This window comes from Solenopsis invicta, chromosome 2 (genome assembly GCF_016802725.1).
Source record: "Solenopsis invicta isolate M01_SB chromosome 2, UNIL_Sinv_3.0, whole genome shotgun sequence".
Taxonomy (NCBI): domain Eukaryota; kingdom Metazoa; phylum Arthropoda; class Insecta; order Hymenoptera; family Formicidae; genus Solenopsis; species Solenopsis invicta.
Window position 1 is genome coordinate 20,351,109 of NC_052665.1, and position 21,972 is coordinate 20,373,080.

The 21,972-nt window shown below is 37.2% G+C and overlaps 2 protein-coding genes across 3 annotated transcripts in view; one reads left to right on the forward strand and one right to left on the reverse strand.

Annotated features, from left to right (window-relative positions):
- The window catches only part of LOC105207374 (cordon-bleu protein-like 1), a 245,652-nt gene that overhangs the window by 206,867 nt on the left and 16,813 nt on the right, over positions 1 to 21,972 (reverse strand). The window lies entirely within an intron of this gene.
- On the forward strand, positions 10,475 to 11,389 carry LOC105207691. The gene has a single exon (XM_011177314.1). It carries the CDS (start codon positions 10,475 to 10,477, stop codon positions 11,387 to 11,389), a length of 915 nt encoding a protein of 304 aa, XP_011175616.1.

The window sequence follows — 21,972 nt, forward strand, 5'->3', positions numbered from 1 at the left end:
CCGCTTTGTTGGCACATCCAAGGATGAGCGCGGAGCTGGCTTTGTTTACAGATGCATCTGATCATAGCGTCGGAGCCGTGCTGCAACAACGAGGTGACAATGGTTGGGAGCCATTAGCATTCTTTTCGAAGAAATTAAGCCCAGCCGAATCGAAATATAGCGCATTTGACAGAGAGTTATTAGCAGTGTACCTCGCGATTAAACATTTTCTGCATATGTTAGAGGCGCGAGTTTTTACAGTGTATACAGACCATAAACCATTAACCTTCGCGTTTCGACAAAAACCTGACAAGTGCTCACCACGTCAATTTAGACATTTAGACTTTATAGGCCAATTTACAACGGACATTCGATATATATCCGGAGCGGATAATATTGTTGCCGATACATTTTCGAGAATCGACGAAGTGCGGTCGCCGTTGGATTATGCAGCATTAGCGGCGTCGCAGAAATCTGACGAGGAGCTAAAAGATTTTTTGAGCCAAGAATCGAGTTTATGGTTGAAAGAGGTCGAGATCCCTGGAGCAGGAGTGACAGTGTGGTGCGATACAGCAACTGCAACGCCGAGACCGTTTTTAACGAAGATCTTTCGCCGAGCGGCATTCGAGAGCATCCACAACCTGGCCCATCCAGGAGTTAAAGCGACGGCTAAGCTCATATCTCAGAGATATGTTTGGCCGTCAATGAATACCGACTGCCGAAATTGGGCTCGTGCATGCGTACCGTGCCAGCGATCCAAGATTACGCGACATGTGGTAGCGCCCGTCGGAAAGTTTTCTGCACCATCCAGTAGATTTGAACATATCCACATAGATATAATTTTGATGCCGAGCTCCGAGGGAAAGAGATACTGCCTCACGTGCATCGACCGTTTCACACGATGGCCAGAGGCATTCCCGCTGGAAGACCAAGAAGCGGAGACGGTTGCTAGAGCTTTTTACGAAGGATGGATTTGCCGATTCGGAACACCTCTCCGAGTTACTACTGATCAGGGACGTCAATTTGAGTCCCATCTCTTTCGGCAGTTGAGCGAGTTGACCGGAACAACACACCTAAGAACAACAGCATACCACCCGCAAGCGAATGGTATGGTGGAGAGATTTCATCGTCAGCTTAAAGCGGCGGTGAAGTGTCATGCGAACAGCCGCTGGACCCAAGTGCTGCCGACCGTTCTGCTAGGGATACGAGCGGCCTGGAGAGAGGATCTGCAAGCGACTGCAGCGGAACTTGTTTACGGAGAGACACTTCGTCTTCCGGGACAGTTCCTGACTCAACGGCCGATGGAGAATTCAGACGATGGCGCTAATTTCATAAAGGAATTGCGCCACCGTTTTGACGATCTGCGCCCGATCGATGGAACCCGCCATGGGGAACGACGTCCGTTCGTCTTCAAGGACCTGGGGACAACCGACCAGGTGTTCGTCCGACACGACGGACCAAAGACAATGTTGCAATCACCATATGATGGCCCGTTCGTGGTCGTGAGACGTGATGACAAGAATTTCATCATAAGCATGCACGGGAAAAATGTAACGGTTTCAATAGACCGTGTTAAACCAGCATATCTGCTTTCAGATTCGTTAACAGACGCTGGCGAAACACCACCAGAAGAAACACAAGGACACAGCGAAGATAGCACTCGGGGCATTCGTCGAGAGCAAGACGAGAACGCGCCGACTCCCAGGGAGCAAGGAGAAACGGTGACGAGAGCCGGACGAAGGGTTCGCTTCCCGGATCGTTTCCAGGCGGGCCTCAGATAACAATAAGATTTATCCAAACATGCATCTATTTTATATGACAAAACGTTAAATATTTATAGATGTAAAAAGATCGGAAACACGTATTATTATTATAATTAATCATTAACATGCATTTACGCAATTTGCTTATTTTAGTTATCTTAATTCATTATTTTCTTTCCTTGCATTTATTGTAATTAAGCTTAGAATATTTATCGTACTGCTGGTGCATTACTGGCAGGGGGGTCATGTGGCAATCAATTGCCACAATCCTCATACAAAAGAAAAAGAAAAGGAAAAAGAAACAAAAAAGAAAATTTTCACCAACCGAGCATATGGTCTCCGGATGTTAGTCATAAACCTTCTAACATTCGGTAATCATAAATGTTGCATATTGTCATTGTTAGAGCACGTTTTAACCCGCTCAACATACAATAGTTAAGAGGTGAAATGGTTTGCCTGGAGAAGACATGAAGGCAGATCTCTCTCGACTACGGACATGAACGCGTCTCCGCCGCGCAATCAATTTGGATATCGATAAGTTTAGTTTTCCCTTGTTATATTTGATAATATAAAGTAAAGACTATATTTATACATTAACTGACTATTTCATCCATCTCCGTGTACCTATACCATTCCCACACCAAAATATCTTATTTTTTTCTGTAATTAAAAGTCTAAAAGTACAAAAGTTTGTTTCGTAAAAACTGCCCTTTTGGCACTTTGTCTGTGATCTATCATCTAAGTGAAGTAAGTCATCATTTATCTCTATCTTAATATGGGTCTGTAAAAAAATTTTTTTTAAAAGCTGCTTTGTTATTCCACGTATCTTTATGTTTTAGGGTGTGCTGAATCCGAAAATGACCTTCATTTTGTGTATGTAAAATCACACAAATAAAAACAAGCACAAAGATCTAGCTGCGACCGTAGAAGGTTTTCAAGTTGTGTTGTTTCATTAACGGTCCAATATCTCTCTACTTAGACCTCCATTTTGTCATAGAACATCACATTTTCTGGCAATGTAGGTAACTGTTAAATAAGGTAATACCTCAAAATAAATAAAAATAGATTTATGAAATTAATTTTTTATTATAAATTTTTCATGAAAATCATTTTTTTAATTGGAATAAGAACCAAGAAAAAAGTTGAATCAAGCTCGAGCATGTTAGAGCCGCGCATTTAGCTTGCAACATGTTGATGCTGGTTTCATTAGCTTATTCTGAAAGTTCTTTTCTTTAAAAGTTACATTTTTTTGGTATTGTATATCTTAAATGCCTCGGGGGTTGAACCATCTACCGGGTGCGTCTCCAGTTGGCGAATAGAAGAATGTCCGGAGGGGCCCAAGGTCTCTCCGAGGATAAAATCCTGTGTGGGACTAGGGCACTTTCGGATAGTAGCGGCTATAACTGGCCTTCCAGGTATAAAACCCTGCGTGGGGCTGGAAGGGCTGCTGCCACGGACCAGCCCCCTAAGTCAAGTTGTAAACGATTGTGGCAACGGCGGCGTGACACTGAGGGGGCAGTGTCTCAAATGATGCCTCTGGGGCATCCGGCGACACCCCAGAGTAGGTAGCCTTACTCACGCATCCGGGGCTCTGTATGAGCGGACCGTTATTTTCCTAGGTACCTGTGAGATCTTATATAGAACTGAACAAGTTCAAAGATATTGTAGAGGAAATGGAGGGTTCGCAGTGCAGGACCTCCAATGCAGAGACGGCGGAGGGGGTGCGGACAGAGCTCATTCGGGCTATGCAAACGCCACCGCCGCCGTCTCTGGCACGGAGGCAGGGGCGGGGGTTGCGGATGGGGCTCACCTGGGTTCTGGAGGCGCTACTGCCGTTGTCTCAGCAAAAAGCTCTGTGACAACAGCGGACCTTTCTGTCAAGAGAAACCACTCTGGTGCGGAGAAAAGGAGGGCCAAACGGAAACGAGAGAGGTCTCAGTGTGGGACCTCCTTGGGTACCATAGCCCCCCCCCCTCCCCGGTAGCAACACCGAGGGAGAAGGAGGGGTACACCGAAGGCAAACGCTGGAAGGGCTCCATGGTCACCCCCCGGAAGAACCTACCAAGAGGCATAGAGCTCAGCAGGCTGAGAGGCGGCGAATCTTTTAACAAAAGTTATCATCTCCGAAAATCATCTCGAAGAGGAAATCACTGCTGAGTGGCTGGCTCTTTTGAAGCTGGCCGTCAACAGGGCAATTAGTGGAACTCGGGAGGGTCCCATTCCATGCTTTCGACGCACCTTCCTCAGGGGAGCGGCGGCGGTAGTCTTAAGCAAGGATGAGGCGTCCCTAATCTGGCTCACTGAGCAGATGGGGAGCATCTCTTCCTGAGAGAATGCTAAACTCAAGGTGGTGAGTCCGGAGGTGCTTCAAAGGCAGCACAGAGCCGTGATCTGAAACCCGGAAGCTTCCGATAAACCGGCCGCGGTCCTGGAGAGGCATAATCCTGGGCTCGGCACCGGGAATTGGAAAAACATGGCTGAGAACGTAGGGACCACCAAGAACGGAAGGAATCTGGTTTTTAGGATTCCAGAGTCCAGCGTTCTCAAACTGAGAGCGCTGGATTTTAAGCCTTACCTCGGGCTCGACCAGGTCACCTTTAAGGTGAGCGAGGTCCAAGGTAGGGATAAAGAGAGTGAGGAGGAGGCTCCTATGAAATCGTAAAATTTGATCGTACCTGTGTGGCCTTTACCCAAATTAACTTGCACCACAGCAAAAGGGCCTCGACGATTCTGTTAAAAAAACAAGTTGTGCACACAGCCATTTCACTGATACAAGAGCCTTTGCTCGTCCGGGGCCGTATCAGTGGTGTGGACAGCTTGCGGGAGAGTATTTAAGTCTCCGACGGCTGAAAAGTTCAGAGCCTTCGTGGCGGTGAAGGGCATTGACGCCCGACTAATTCCACATTTATGTTTTAGAGATGTGGTAGCGGTCGAGTTGGATGTCGTCGACGTCTCGAGAGGCAGGAGGAGGGTGGTGGTGTGCTCTGCGTACTTTCCTTACAATGAGAAGGTTTTGCCGCCGCCAGAGCTGGTGACCAGACTGATGGATTACTGCCAGAGAAAGCGGCTTCCCCTAATAGCAGGGTACAATGCTAACTCGCACCACACGGTCTGGGGAAGCACGGATACCAACAACAAAGGTAGAAAGCTGATGAAATTTCTAGTGTCAACAAATCTGGAGATTCTCATCAGAGGAAACAAGCCTACCTTTTGCACGGCAGTGAGGGGAAAGATACTCAATCTTACTGTTTGTTCTAGATGGATATCGAGGGACGTGGTCGCGTGGAGGGTTTCGAGCGAACCCTCACTATTGGACCATAGGCAAATCATCTTCAAGCTGGCATGGGCCAGAGGGGAGGTGGCGAAGTTTAGAGATCCCAAGAGGACTGACTGAGACTCTTATCGGGACGACCTGAAATGCAACCTGAAGGGTTTCCCAAGGACGCACGAGACTGAAGAAGAACTAGAGCTCTGTGTGGATTATTTACAGAAGGCTCTGGTTGAGAGCTATGAGAGGAACTGCCAGGAAAGAGCGGTTAAAAACTTCAGGGGCAACTCCTGGTGGAGTCTCAAACTGCAAGAGCTCAGAAGTATGGTTCGGAGAGCCTAGAATAGATTCAGGAACACGGGCCGTCAGTCGGACTAGAAATTTCATAAAAAGGCTAAAAAAAACTATGAAGATTTTGTAGTGAAGGCTAAGAAAAGAAGCTGGAAAGAGTTCTGCGAGTTGGTGGAAAGCATGCTCAAAACCGTAAGACTATGCAGGATTCTAGCCAGAAACCTGGACGTCGTCTTGGACTCCATTAGTCTCCTTGTCGGGACAATCACGATGGTGATCGGGGAGCGATGTCTGGTGCATTTACTAAAAATCAGTTTTTCAAGCTTTCGTAGAGAGCATGGAGAGTTGTTTGCCTATGAAGCGGCGAGCTCGCGCAGGGCTCGTAAAGCGAATTGAGGACTAGCGGCTGATATCAGGACTTCCGTAAGTGGCGGACAACTGGAGGGAAGCACAATGGACTGCAGTCTGCGTGCCATAAGCGGATCTTCGGCTGTGAAAACCGCCTCCTCAGTTTCATTATTATTATTATTATATCTTGAATGCACTAATGTAAATTAAATAATAGTAATTTTGACTTTAAATTTAATTAAAAACTCTAAAATAAAATATCAAAAATTGAAAAAAATTTATTAAAGAAAAGAATTTTGCATTTTATGGCAAATCCTGACGTCCAAGATTTTTTCAATATTTTTTTTGTTCTTAGCACACCAAAATATATAGAAATTAGATGAAAATAATCAAACAACTTCTTAGTCGCAGACCTGTAAAATCATCTTTAATTGTGAGGATAAAGGAGGAAGAGGAATTATTTAAATATCACTTGACAGCTTCGCGTCCCGAAACAGAATAAAAGCTAGCCGCGCTTCTTCTACCTGATCAATTGATCTTTTTTTGGCCAGCTTTTTAAACTCAGCCAAACGGGCACAACACTGCTGTCTTTTTGAAAAGTTGTTGTCTCGACAACCATTTACTCTTAAATAACCACCAAACTTTTTGTCGTCTCCAGGACTCATCTGAGTGTTACTGCTCTCCTTCTTGAGCTGCTGCCACAAGATTCTTAAGCTGCTGCCACAAGATTCTTAAGCTGCTGCCACAAGAACCACTCTTTCTTGGATCCAAACGACAGTACTGGAATTTATCGAAGAAATTCTCCTCTCTCAAAGAACAGCTTCTTCAGAGAAATCCACTCCAAAGAATTATTCTGAGGAATTTTCATTCGTCAAAAACTTTGAGCAAGGTGGGGGTATCTATCATGGACCCAACGTCTCAAAAGATTCACCAAGCTCCTGCCTCGGCATTTGCTCTCAGTCCCATGGAGAAAACCATGGCTAAAAACCCGGAACAAAGCAGTCTTCTTTTTGTTTCAAATCAAAACACTAAGTCCCTATAGTCTCAGCGTATCTTCAATCTCCCAAAAACAGAAGCGGTTCCAGCAATTGTCTAAACAGGACATTTTTGCTTTAAAAAGAAATAAAAGCAAAAAAACAATTTTACAAGAAAAGAAACTTACTAACTAAGCTCAGAGTGTCTTTAATAAAGAAAATTTATCTCTCTTGAAACTAAGTTAACCTATCTAAATGCACCACTTTATTTCTATGCCTAGGCGATTTTCGTGTACAATAAACTACGTCATTTAATCTTTCGACAATCTCAAACGGTCCTTCCCAACTACTTTGCAGTTTAGGAGACCTACATATTTTCCTACGAGGATTGTGAATGTCCATACTTTTTGTCCAGACTCAAAGTGAATAAAACGAGCCTTACAATCATAAACCTCTTTCAACCTTCGAGAACATTCAAACGCTGTCTAATTCCAATATGAATCTGAAAGTTTCCTTTAATTTCAAAACATAATTTCCCCTAGAATTAGTTGAATCAGATCCAGGAAATTTTCCAAATAAATCCAAAGGCAATCTTAATTCCCTACCAAAATTCATTTCCGCAGGGGTTAAACCAATGGCCTCATGCCTTGAAGATCTATACGCTAAAAGACTTATGGAAATCCACCGATTCCAATCTTTTTGATTCTCTGTTATAAATTTCGCTAAATAGTCCAACAAAGTTTGATGTTGACGTTCCATTTCACCATTAGATTGCGGATGAAGAGGAGTAGTCCTGGTTTTTCTTATTCCAAGCAAACGTGCCAATTCTGAAAACATTCGTGAATCAAAATTCCTCCCTTGATCAGTATGTAACTTCGAAGGAATGCCAAAACGAAAAATTACTTGATTTAGAAAAACTTTAGCAACAGTTTTAGTTTTGAAATTTTTTAATGGAAATGCTTCCACTTTTGTAAAACAATTGATAATAACTAAAAGATATATATTTCCAGAAGAAGATGGAGGAAGTGGAAACATCCTAAAATATCCATCTGAATTCTCTCAAAAGGTAAACCAGAATTATAAATTTGCAAAGCGGATTTTCCTTTATTGGAAGGACCTTTTCTTGATAAGCAAACAACATAAGTTCTACACCAGTGTTCCACATCCTGCTTAAAAGTTGCCCAATAAAATCTTTTTCAAATTTTATCTAAAGTTTTATTCACACTAAAATGACCACCAAAAAAAGAATTGTGAGCTTCCTCGAAAACATGTACCTGACTTCGGGGAACAATTATTTAAAGAATTTGATGTTTCGAATCTGGAGATTCTCATTTTCTAAACAACACTTCATTGTTAATAATGAGAGAATTTCAAATAAACCTTAGAAGTAAACTTTAGAAGTTTCATCTTCAGAGACAATCTCTTAACGAGTCGGCCGTCTTTCAAGCTCTTTTCCTTACAGGAAAACAGACAACGAAGGATTCTCTTTCTAAAAATTTTTCCAATTTTTAAGATCATTTTCCCCAAAAACAATTTGTCTTACTAATTCAGCAGAATTTTTTTCTTTCAAATCAACTTTAGAACAATAATTACAGCTTTTTTCAGCACAAGGGCGCCTTGACAAGGCATCAGCGTTCCCACGTAATTTTCCTTTTCGATGTTCTACTATAAAATTATATTGTTGAAGACGATCTAACCAACGGGCCAACTATCTCTCAACGTTCTTAAAAGAAAGTAATTAATTTAAAAAAGCATGATCCGTTCTTATAAGAAAATTTCATTCGTACAAATAAACCATGCAGATTTTGAAAAGTAGCTGCTGAAAAATTTTTTCCGTAAAACATTCAAAGGTAGCCGGTGCATTACAAAGTCCAAAAGGCATAACCGTAAACTGCCATAACCCTTTTCCAATCGAAAAAGCAGTTTTCTCTCGACAGGGCCGGCGCATGGGTGGGGCGAGCGGGGCGGTCACCCAGGGCGCCGTCATTGAGGGGGCACCATAACGTCGATGTTTTGATGATTTTGTTGTCACGCACCACGCATAAACATAGTGCGCGCTTATGCAGCGTGCACCGGCACGACGCGCGTGTGCCTAACGCGCGCCCGCCAGACATGATGCTAGAACACGCCGCCGCCGCTAGATGGTGGCGCGGCGGAACTTCAACTCGTAAGAAGAAAACGGTCAAAAGGGTATATTAAGGAGGTATAACATGAAACGGAACTCTTTATCTTCTCGCTCGTTAGAGTTCTTCGGGGGGTTTCTACTCTGGTGGTATGAATGAATGACATTTCTTAATTTTTCAACTGATTTGATTGTTGAATAAGAGTTCTTTCTTTCTCCAAAAAATGTCGCAGCATCATAAAAAACTCCGGTGCCCAGAATTTAAAAAGAAAATTTAAAAAGCAAGAAGACAATGAAAAAGGTGCTAAAAAAATGGCGAATTTTTTAATTCGTGAACAACGAGTAGAAGCCAGAGAATGTTTGATAGAGGAGAATCTCTCTGAACAAAACGAAATCTGCCGTCAAGGAGAGAACAAAAATAATACAGAATCCATAGCATTTCCGGTTTCATCAAGTCTTCAAAATGCACACTATGAAGACATTGCTAAGTGCCCATCACTCATCAATTCCGCAACGATTGATAAAATCGTTATTCGTGGACCTATAAATGATAAAATTCAAGATGATAAATACCCTCGTAACAATAATGGACGTCATTTTTCAAAAGTATATTTCCAAAGAGTCATGCCTAATGGAGAAATCTATAAAGGAAGGTGGTTGGTTTATTCTCAGTCTACAGATAAAATATATTATTTTTGCTGTAAATTGTTTTGCCAAATCCGTAATTCTAATTTGAGCAAAGAAAGATTTAATGATTGGAAACATTTATCGGAGCGTCTTAAAAGCCACGAAACATCCCCTGATCATTTACGCACTATAGAAAATTGGATAGAGGTTTCGCCTGAAAGCGTTGAGCGGAGTAGACAAACATTTACAAAGGCAAATTAATGATGAGAAAATGCGATGGGTTTCTATTCTCGAGCGGTTAATCGAAATTGTTTTATTTTTATCAGGACACAATTTATCTTTTCGAGGGAGTTCTGATAAGTTAAACACTTCCAACAACGGTAATTTTTTAGGATTAGTTGAATTATTGGGGAAATTTGACCTTGTTATGATAGAGCACCTTCGATGCATTATAAACAAAGAGACTTTTATTCACTATTGCAGTGAAACGATTCAAAATGAACTGATCAATTTACTTGGAGGTAAAGTTCGAAAAAAAATTTTATCGATGGTAAAAGAGGCAAAATACTTCTCCGTCATATTGGACTGCACTTCTGACGTAAGTCACGTCGAGCAATTATCTATCACATTACGTTTTGTCGACATTGACAAAATCCAGGTGAGAGAGTGTTTTATTGTCTATAAGCCGGTAACTGACTCTACAGAGGAAGGGCTAACTAATCTCTTTCTCGACAATATTATACAAAATTACGATTTAGATATGAACGATTGCCGTGGGCAGAGATATGATAATGGAGCAAATATGGTTGGAAAAGATAAAGGCGTGCAAGCGAGAATTTTGAGACGATTTCCAAAAGCTTTTTTTAATCCATGTGGTTGTCACAGTTTAAATCTAGTCGTAGCAGACGCTGTAAAAACATCGGTAAAATCTATATCTTTATTTGGAATTCTCCAAAGATTATTTGTATTATTTTCCGCCTCGACGAAGCGATGGGATATAATAAAAAAATATGTCAAGTTACTGTCATTAAAAAAAATATGTAAAACTCCATGGGAGAGTAGAATTTCTAGTCTTGAAGCCGTTCCTTTTCAGTATCCGAACATGATCGATGCCTTCATTAAACTCTACGAAGAGACGGATGATCCAGTCTCTGCGTCAGAAGCTAAACCATTAGCTGAGCATATGGAAGGATTTGAGTTCTCATTTACACTAGTGCTTTGGTACGACATCTTATTCCAAGTCAACATTGTAAATAAGGCTATGCAGTCGGAAACTATGGATATATCAAATGCGTCAAAAATGCTAGAAAAGTGCCTGATCTTTGTAACAGAGTATAGAAATACTGATTATTCAACGGCGATAATTACGACCAAGGACATAGCTAGTGAAGCTGAAATCGAGCCAGTTTTTAAAGCAGTCCGAATTCGAAGAAAGAAGAGAATGTTCGGTTACGAGGCATCAGATCCCGAAGAATTGTTCAATACGACCGTTTTCTACCCAATGATCGATACTATTGAAAGTGCTTTAAAAACTCGCTTCGAACAACTATCAACATTTAATACCACATGGTCGTTTTTATATAATTTAAAAACTATACCTGATAAGGATAGACTGCAAGAAGTCTGTATTAACTTAGAAGCTGCGTTGACAAATGGTGATAAGTCTGATATTTCAGGGAACGAGTTAAAACAAGAAATTCTCAGTATTCGAAATTTATTAAATGACTCTGGTGAGCCATTATTGCCATTAAAAGTGCTTCAACTGATTCACGAGAATAAGTGGCAAGACATGTTTCCTAATTTGTGGACTGCTCTTCAAATACTCTTAACTATTACAGTAACTGTAGTTTCAGAAGAACAAAGTTTTAGCAAATTGAAACTTATAAAGATATATTTACGTTTTACCATGCTCGAAGATAGATTATCGGATTTGGCAATATTATCAATAGAAAATGATTTTGCAAAATCCCTCAATTTTACAGAGATAATTCAACAATTTGCAGGTGCTAAAGCATGAAAAGTATACATTTAAAAGTATTTTTATAATAATACTTATGTTGGAAAGGGACTCTGTAAGATTTTTAAATCTATAAAAAACCTTTAAAAAAATATAAAAAATAAATAAAAATACTATACAAAAAAAATTATAAAAAACTAAAATGTAGAAAAAAAATTAAAAAATGTAAAAAAACCTAATAAAAAACAAATGGAATCCTGTTTGCCACATCTTCGTCGTAATCCCGGGTAATGCAAAGAGCAAACGCGATCGAGAAAGCTAGAATGGGGAGGGGGAAGCGGCAATTTTTTGGTCCCTTGCCCCGGGCACCATAATTCCTCTGTCCGACCCTGTCTCTCAATCTTCAGGACAAATTTTAATTTGCCAGTAATAATTTTCCACTCTTGAGATCCAGAGTGGAAAAACAAAAAATTTCTTGAGAAACGATCCATTAAATCATCTATCCTAGGAATTGGATAGGAGTCCTTAAGAGTCACATTATTTAACTTTTTGTAATCTACACAAAATCTAATTAAACAATCTTTCTTTTTAATCAAAACTGCAGGAGAGGTCCAGGAACTATTTGATTCTTCAATAACACCTTGTTGCCTCATTTCTTCCATGATCTTTTCCACCTCTTTATTTGTAAAAGAACTCGACAAAAAACTTGCTTAATAAAACAATTTTGTGTTGCATAGAATGTTCAATGATTTTACAATTTCTAGCAACGATTTCCCCTGAAAAAAAAGTCTTAAAATTCTGAAAGAAATTCTGCAAAATGTTTCTTCTAAAAATCATTTAAATTCTCAGAACTCCCAAGAAAAAGATTCTCAAAAAAGCCTGGAACTGTACCTCCACTAATTCGGGCACAAAAAATTTTTTGTCTTTCTTTAGATTTTAAAGAACAAAAATTTGAATAAAAACTTCTTCTAAATTTAACTTAGAAAGAAAATCAACTCCAAGAATACAATCGTCTTCAATTTCTACAATAAAAATTGGAAACTCTAAGCTATGATTTCCTAAAACAATCTTATCTTCATGTTTAGAAACTTTCTCTCCAATGGGATATCTCAGTTGAAAGGAATTCACACTAACACCTTCAACAAATGATAATACGAATTTTTTATTTAATATAGAGACGTCTAAGCCTGTATCAATCTTAAAAATACAATCCTGTCCATTTATAAGAACAGAATTAAAAAATTATATTTTAACTTAATTTTTCTACAATTTTTAATTTCTGGAAATGTTGGGGTCTCTTTTTGAACAGTCGAGTCGACCCCGCTAAGCTCGACCAAATCTAATTTCCCTTTGCTAAAGAAGAAACCGCAGCAAATTTCGATCTGTAGTGTCCCTTTGCATGACACTGCCAACATTCTTTGCTAGCTCTCCACTTATTAAAATTTTTCTTTTCAGAATCATCTAAAGAAATTTCTTTTTTTCTATTTCCTATTCTCATTTGCTCTCTAGGATAAAATTCTCTCCTTCCGTCATCTTTATTTGAGGAAACGCAAAAAAAACTACTCTCCTGAATAGCTTTAATCATTTTTGCTCTTTCAATTACAGAACGCAAGAAATTCCCTCTAGTTGGAGAATGCGTCTCAAAAATCCGTCAGAGACTGATTGAACACAAGCAATCTTGTCAAACAGTTCCTGAAAACACTTGGGATAGGCTAAACGTTGAAGTTGTTCTAAATCGGCTCCCAAAGGCTCGAAGCCAAATCTCCAAATTTTTGTTCACAATTCGTAAACTGCGCGTAAAAATACCGAGTCATATGACTTACCCCAAAACGTAACTCGAGTTTAGATTTAATTTCTCCAAAACTTAAATCTTCTAATTCCGTTATTCCGTCTAGAACTGAACGCGCTTTCCCTTGTAAGTTCAAAACCAACGCAACCACCTTCATAAAATCTTCCCAATTATTTGCCCGCGCGATTAATTCAAATTGCGTAAAATATTTGTGCAGCGGAACACTCCTGTCAAAAATATCTGGTTACAATTTCAAATTGATGCTCGGGTTTCCGGAATCCCGAGGAAACTCCGCTGTAAGAGGACAAAAAGAAAAAGGTAACGACTGGTCTGAAAAATATTATAGCCGCTGAAGTTCCTCGTCACGCTCCTGAAGCAGCGCCTGCATTTTCTCGTCACGTTGCCGCTGCTTTTGCCTCTCAGCACAAAGCTGACGTAATTCTACGGCGACTGCCCAAAGAGAATTCCTCTCGGTGGAGAGTCGAAGTCTAGCAGGCGTACAAATATGCATTCTCTTTCGAAGAGGACGTCCCTTTGCTTTCGCAGTAGTCGCTGCCGTTAAATCTTCGGAGATATCTATGATCTTTGTGGTCCGAAATTGGACAAAGCTCCAAAATGTTGGATTCGACAAGACGAGCACACAAAACAGTCGCGAAAGAAAGTACAAACGCACGAAACAAAATGATTAGACACTTTTTTATAAAAAGGAACACTAACTTTAATCAAATGACTTTGTACAATTAATTGCATTTTCTTGTAGTTGATTTGGAAAACTTTTCAAAACACAATAAATAAGTTTATTTTTGTTAAGTACTTTCTCAGTTATGACGTTTAAAAATTACAGTACATTGTAGCTTTCAAGCTCCACCACTTGGAAAATACTCAATGAAAATAAACTTTCTTGTAGGATTTTGGAAAGTTTTTGACACCAGCTCTTAGATTCTGGAATCAAAAATAAGGTGTTCCATTTAAAAAAGTTAATGTGATTTTAATACGACCTTGGTGACGCCATCCAAGGTCAAACTGATACGATCAGTAAATAAATCTTTTGAAACCCTACAATTTTTACCTGAAACACATTTGTCTGAAATGCTTAGTTTTGAAAATAATCGAAGGGTCTGATACTTTTTGATGACTCGTGTGTGTGTGTGTGTGTGTGTGTGTGTGTGTGTGTGTGTGTGGCCGTGCGTGCGTGCGCGCGCGCGCGCGCGCATGTATGTATATACACATTTTTATAAAAATATTTTTCTTTAACCAAAAATTTCCACGAAAATTAATTCTGGTGTTGGTATGAGAGCTGGATTTAAGAAAATTCGCATTTTTTAAGCATTTTATGACTGCAGCGCTATTTATCAATAAATGTTAAAGTTTCTGTATATCATAATCTCTATTGAACCAGGAAACCGATATCATAGATTTTCGATTACAACTGATCAAAGTAGGTTTTTTAAGCCTTTAAATGTCCATGTTCGTGAAAATTTGAGATTTGATGGACTAAATAAATGTCAGTATTTTTGGCTACTAAAATTCAAGCTTATTTATTTGATTCCTGGGAACAATATCTCAATAATCAACTCAACAGGATATACCTCAATATGATTTAAAAAATTAAAATAGCATGTTACGTCGATTTTCATGTTTAAACGACCTCTAAAAGCGACCTCTAAAAGCGACCCCTAAAACATTTTTTAAAAATGTGTAAAAAATGGAGGCTTACTTTTGTAACATATATTTTTGATTTCCGTTGAAGCATATAAATAAAAAAAATAGTCGGTTTTTTAGACTACCCTAATATAAATGTACAGGGTGTCAGGTAACGATCGTCCGTGGTTTCGTGGATTGATAGATCAAGTAAAACTGAGCAGAAAAGTCCTTTACCATTTTTTAATATTTGCCATAGTTAACGAAAAAAAAATTAATAAAGTCTGCGAATAAGCGCGTATTACCGCGCGCAAGGACCGCCCGCCGGTCGCCGAGACATTGGCAGCCGTGGCTGTCGGCGCGTCGCTGTACGGTGAGGAGGGAAAAATAGCTACTGCTTTTCCTTCCTCACCGCACAGCGCCGCGCCTACAGCCGCGGCTGCCTACGTCTCGGCGACCGGCGGGCGGTCCTTGCGCGCGGTGATACGCACTTATTCGCAGACTTTATTAATTTTTTTTTCGTTAACTATGGCAAATATTAAAAAATGGTACAGGACTTTTCTGCTCAGTTTTACTTGATCTATCAATCCACGAAACCACGGGCGGTAGTTACCTGACACCCTGTATATATCACTTGCGTACGCACCCAACTTTACCAACATTCGGACGCACCCGGGTACCCCGGTGACCATCTCTCATTTTTTTCAATTTTTTCAATATTTATGCAATTGAAATGGTTTCCTTAACGTTTATCTCAGTAAATAAACATAAAAAATGAGAGGCCAAAGCATTTATAAATAAATTGACCTGCTGTAGCTCGTACAAAGGTAAGAGAGAACAATGGGGCAATGGAGCTCAATAAGTTTCGAAACATCATGCGTTTTATTAGATTTGACAACGCCAATACACGCCAGCAACGCGCAAAAGAAGACAAAGCAGCTCCGATCCGTGATGGCTCCGAATAAATCGAGAGAATATATACTCTACTATGTTTGGATTCCACGAAAAAGTAACGCTGCGCTCCTACGTACCGAAGAAGAATAAAGCAGTTATTCTAATATCAATGATGCATTGCGACATGGCTGTGTACGATGATGCTAAGAAGAAGCCCCATATTATTACATATTACAATAAATATAAAGCTGGCTTCGATACGATGGACCAAATGATTAGTAGATACACTACACAACGTCGCACTTTGAGATGGCCGGTAGTTATGTTTTTCAACGTATTAGACGTTGCCTCACTCGCTGCCTACCTCATTTATTATGAAAATAATAAGATGTTGCCGAAAAAAACCAACCAGCGACGGCTATTTCTACGCCAATTGAGCGAAGAACTTGAAACGCCAATGAGGATCAATATCATAACGTGCAAATAATGAGAAATTATAGCACCAAGATCGCTATTGAAAGTGTAATCGGTCGGCCAGTAAATCTAGTGGAGGCTGATCCAGGTCCGTCAGTTCAACGAGATGCATCAGGAAGGAAGAAAGTTATCGGTTCCTGCCATATTTGTTACAAACAAACAATTAAGAAGAGAAGGAAAACGCAAAAAGCCTGCTCCGAATGTGATAGGCCTATTTGCGATGAACATGCGATAACTTTTGCCAAGTGCATAGAATGCAATAAATAAATGTTCTTTTTTTGTTTTTTACATAAATTTTCATGTATTCTATTATTACGCGACTCATTTCACGTGCATAAATCAAATAAATTAATAAAAAAAGCTAATAGTTCACTCAAAATTGAATTTTTCTATGGTGGGTACCCGGGTAACCGGGTGCGTCCGCGGCATATGTATACTTTAAACTAAATTATTTATACTTAAAAAAATTTTTTTAAATCTCCAAATGCACCATTTGCTTAAAAATGAGATAAATAACGACGATCCGGGCGTATAAAGCAAAATTTTCATTTTTAATCCACTTACATGCAAAAATGAGCAGCGGTGGGCACCCGGGTAACCAGGTGCGCACACAAGGGTTAAGTATATAAAATGTAAATCGGTAATTTAATTGATATAAATGCGATAATGTCAAATAGACATAATTTGATATATTTGAATTTTACTTTATCAACATATTCAATCTTTTTCATATCATCGCATAAATTATCGATATTATCGATATGTTACCATAAAAGTTCTTATCATATGAACATGGTAATGAATTTATTTTGACAGCTAACCCAACGGCTATCGTAACCTCTTGTTATTGAATTGATATTTTGTTGAAAACATTAATTGTGCATATGTAATGTACAAATATGTGTCCTATAGTAGTAATTTCTTAATATAAATGTCACTGCGTATTTATATGACAATCTTAATATCAAGAGGTACCCTTGTGGTACCTTTGTCATGTCACCATGCCTGAGCGCGCGAAATGTCAGCTCAGTGATTCGTAAATTTTAATCGCGAATAATTTGAAAACCATTGTACCTTCGACATTTTTGTATTAGGATTTTTTTCTTAGAATTTTCCAAAGAATCCGCTCTTAAAACGGGATGCGAGCTTTCTGGGACACCCTGTATAACAACACATCACAATATTCAGATCGCAAGATTAGATAACTTAAGAAGTTGTATAGAGAAACATACACGTTCAGATTAGATTCAATTGTTTAAATAAGATATACTTAAGAAACGATAAAAAGAGATAACTTCTCTACCGTAGCTCTAATGTGAGTCCAATTAAAACGATAATATTACAAAATTAATTAAAACCTTAGTAAAATTTAATTCTATTTTTATCATCTTCCATCAGTTTTTTAAACAAATATGTATAAATGTGTGCTTTTTGTAATATTTATTTCTTTTCTATAATTCTAAATCTAACAGTCTAAAAGTTTTTTGTTTTTACGAAATTTCAGAAGATATTTATCAACTGAGATGTGACATTTTCTCTAAATTCAGATATTAGAGATCACTTTTCTAGTAAAGTATATTATGTAGTAGTTTGCTTATATTTTATAATCTATGTATTCGTCAAAAAATATAGGTTACATTAATGTTTTTTTTTTATTCTTGTTAGTATGAAAGATATTGTGACAGATAAACGATAAATATGCGCACTATTTGCCATAAAGATACGTGTTACAGATAGGCATATATCATAATTTTTTCGAAAATAATACGGTAAAGTGATTTGAAGTTTTACATAGAAGAACAAAACATTAATAACCATCTTAACAAAATATTATATTATAGTAATAGTGTTATATCTTTAAAATTCTCTCATACATCCTTAAAAAATATATATTTCATAACAATATACTATGTTAGAGTTTTAAACAAAACAAATTTTTTAAATTTATTTTTGGGTTAACCATCCTGTGATATTGTCTTATTCCTCGTCGACCTATTATGCAGTGTACGAGTATAAATGTATATACGCACGCACGCACGCACGCACGCACGCACGCACGCACGCACGCGCGCGCACACACACACACACACACACACACACACACACACACACACACACACACACACAAGCGCGCACACACGCACACACGCACGCGCGCGCGCGGAATATCATAATATGTACATATTTTAATTATAGTAACATTTAAACTGAACAAATAAATTTCCACATTTAATTAAATTACACATTTAATTTTATGTCATATAAAAGTTGATTATACGGTATAAAATTAAATATGTAATTTGATTAATCATTTATAGAATTGATTGTAGCTAACTGTAGAAGAAGTAATTTTAAAACATACATGCTATATTTAAACACAGGAAAGTAATCTTGCTACGTTTGAAGATACTAATATTAAATCAATAATCTTCAAAGATTGAAATAACGATTGTACGGTACTGGTGTGTTAATCATTGTGCAATAAAGTCGCAATAATGTTGGCATTCTTATGGAGTTCGAGCAACGGAAGTCGCAGTCGCGGGGAACGTACAATTAAAATTGATTACGACCGTTTTCTTAACGGCGCTGCGCTGCGTTGAGATTAATGCCAGAAAGACGCAATGTGATTCTCGCGTTAAAAGAAGACAGGTACTTGTTTGCCAGTCGTAAAATCATAGTTTAAATACACAACGGCGATAACGCGCGATATCTGATATGCCGCTTAAATTGGCACCTGACGTCATTATAATTGAGCATTGTGGCATGGAAAAAGACTAGCAAAAAATCATTAACCGTGATTGTAACAATGTGATACTATTTCTATTAAATAATTTAACTTTTAAATAATCATATATAAACATTTTAATGTAATAAAAATAAAGATGCTTAATTAATAAAATTTGCATTATATTTTACTTTTTCGCCTCTTTATCCTTATCATTTTTCTTCCAACCTACTCTTTATTCATTTTCTCTTTGTCTATCTTTTTCTATTGCTCTCTTTTCTGTTCTTTTTTCTCGGACAGATTCAAATATATAATTAAAATTAATTGAATACTTTTTTTATTAATTGTAATTATTTCAAATTTTTCAAAAGTTAAAATTATTAAAAGTATAATATTTAACTTTAATAATTTATTAATTAAAATTAAATCATATTTGCAAACTTTAGTGTCCGTGTTAATATTTTAATTATGATATTTTATCATTTATGTTTAGCTAACAATAAGCATAAATTATATTCTTCATTTTTAAGATTTTATTAAAACAAAGTTTTATCTTTACTGTACATTTTGATTTAGACATAAAGCTCTTCTTGTTTTAGAATTACTAGAGACAATTCTTGAAAGATTAAATTTGCTGTAATTTGTGAAAAAATACACATCCCACGTATTAATATCGTGACGTACCAAAGCGCAAAATAAGTAATGACGATTTTGTAATTGTTATTCATAATGAATGATCGCTATTCAACCATTTATGAAAAGTTAACGGATTGTTCGTGGATGACGGTTATTTTTATGCACAACACAGACGTGTTTTACATAGAGTACGATAAAACATAACTACACATAATTCATCAGGAAATACGGTAGTATCTCGCATCAAATAAATACGCAAAACAAGATCACCCGTATTTCTTTACGCAAGTGGAAAATTTGCGAACATCCGCAATTATCGGATCTCAATAACGGCTGAAACGATTAAATTCTGAATAAGCTCAATCGATAGTTTGGGTTTATATTTACTCTGATAAGACACAACTTGGGTTTATTAAATTATATGACAAAATCTTGCACAAAAATTACATATAATTTGCAATTATACAGATGTATTTACAAAAATAAATGTAGAATTTGTAAATTAATACGCTCGTTTATCTTAACAACAGAATTTATATAAAAAAGATACGTCAAACAGTTATTACATAAAAAAAAATATATTTAATTCAACATGCTTAAAATAACATATAGGAAGACAAACAATGTTTCGACTTCACTTAATCATCTTTAGTCGATTAGATCAAATTATAATGTAAGTATCATGAATACATACACAGAAATATAACAATTGCTCAAGCTATTAAACCTATACCATGTGTCAGTGGCATGTGTTGGTGTTTTTAATTATTGTCGTTGTTCCATAGATCTATCCAATATTGATCAAGTCTATAAATTAAAAATTGAAGATTGTCCATTTTTCATTTCAAAACGAGAAAATATATATAAATTATATAAGATGTCAACAATTTTTCTTATGGTCGGTATTCATAGTCCATTTTTTTATTTAAGATTGTCTTAAGTACCATCTTAAGATGCCATCAACCAATCAGGGAATTAGACATTATTTAATATGATCTTGAAATAAGAATCAACTATGAATACCGATTTTTGATTCACTATCATAATACAAAACAACAAAAAGTTACAAAACTTAAGATCAGTTAATTTTGATATTAGAACGGGCGCCACTTTTTATATAAAACTCAATTGACTGGATATAAAAAAGAGATGTATTGTGCAGATTTATAACAATATTTTCGGCCATTATTGAAGTTTGTAAGACAATTAGTCAACCTAACAAAGTCGTTATAATAAATATAAATGTATATCAAACGCCCACCTTAATAAATTTATTTGACGGTACATCTAATAAATAAAAATATGATTTGTCAAAACATTCAATACCTTTTCGAAAATTAATGTTATTTCTTTGTTCTTTAATATGCAATATCTCAGAAATTATTATTTTATTATAATCTTTCTGAGTCAAGAATTTTATTGTAATCCCAATTAAATGCATGTTTGTATTTTGTTATATGTTCGGTGATATTACTGAATTCTTTGATTCGTCCAATCTTATACCCGCTAAACAAAATCATGTTGCAACGACGTTTCTGTAACGTTGCGTTATAATCATGCGACGTTTTGCGTTTTGTCGCATAAACGTTTCGGGAACGTTCAAGCAACCAGAAATGTCCCGATTCAATTAGCTTACATATGCGATATCACATTTCCAACGTTTCTGCGACATTTTTAAAACTTGCAATACAATACTAGGGAAACGTTACCTAAACAAGTAAAAATATTTAAAATATGCTTTATAAGTCAAAAGAGAATTGTTTTCTCTGTGAGAAATTAGAATTCTATTCCTAATTTTTTTAATTGTGGAGGTGCCAGCTTCGCAGTTTTTTTTTAAGAATTTTTTTCGAAAATTTTAAGCGGTCACCCATCCAAGTCACGACTCCGGTAAACGTTGTTTGACCTCCATGAAACGTTATTGTTACGTCACAAAACGTTTATTTTGTTACGTTCCAAAAGATCATATTTAAGGTAAAAATGCAATTTTTCTGACACGTTCCACGAACTAAGACAAGTAAAACGTTACTTTTAAGCGTTATAGGATCTGTTAATTATCTGTACATATGAAACGTTACAAATTCATTAAATTAGGATCAAAACGTAACGTTCCCTGAAGGTTTCATGTTTAGCGGGTATTATTTCTATATTCTTTAATTCATGTTTCCTGTTCTTCGTCTGATCAACATAAAAGGTGTCATAATATTCACAATATAACTTATAAACAATATTATTATTCAACATACATTCAGTTTTGTCTCTGTGAACCTTAATAAATTTGTCTAACTTATTAATGTATCTATAGGGTTTGGACAAAATAATATGAACACCTATTCTGACTCCGAAAAATAGGCATAATTTAACAGAGTGTAACTTTGTCAAAAATGAACGTAAAAAAATTTTAACAAAAGAGATTTTAAAGTTTAAAATCTCTAGTTTTGAAATTGATAAATCATTAAACAATTTACAGATTGTTTATAAAATTAC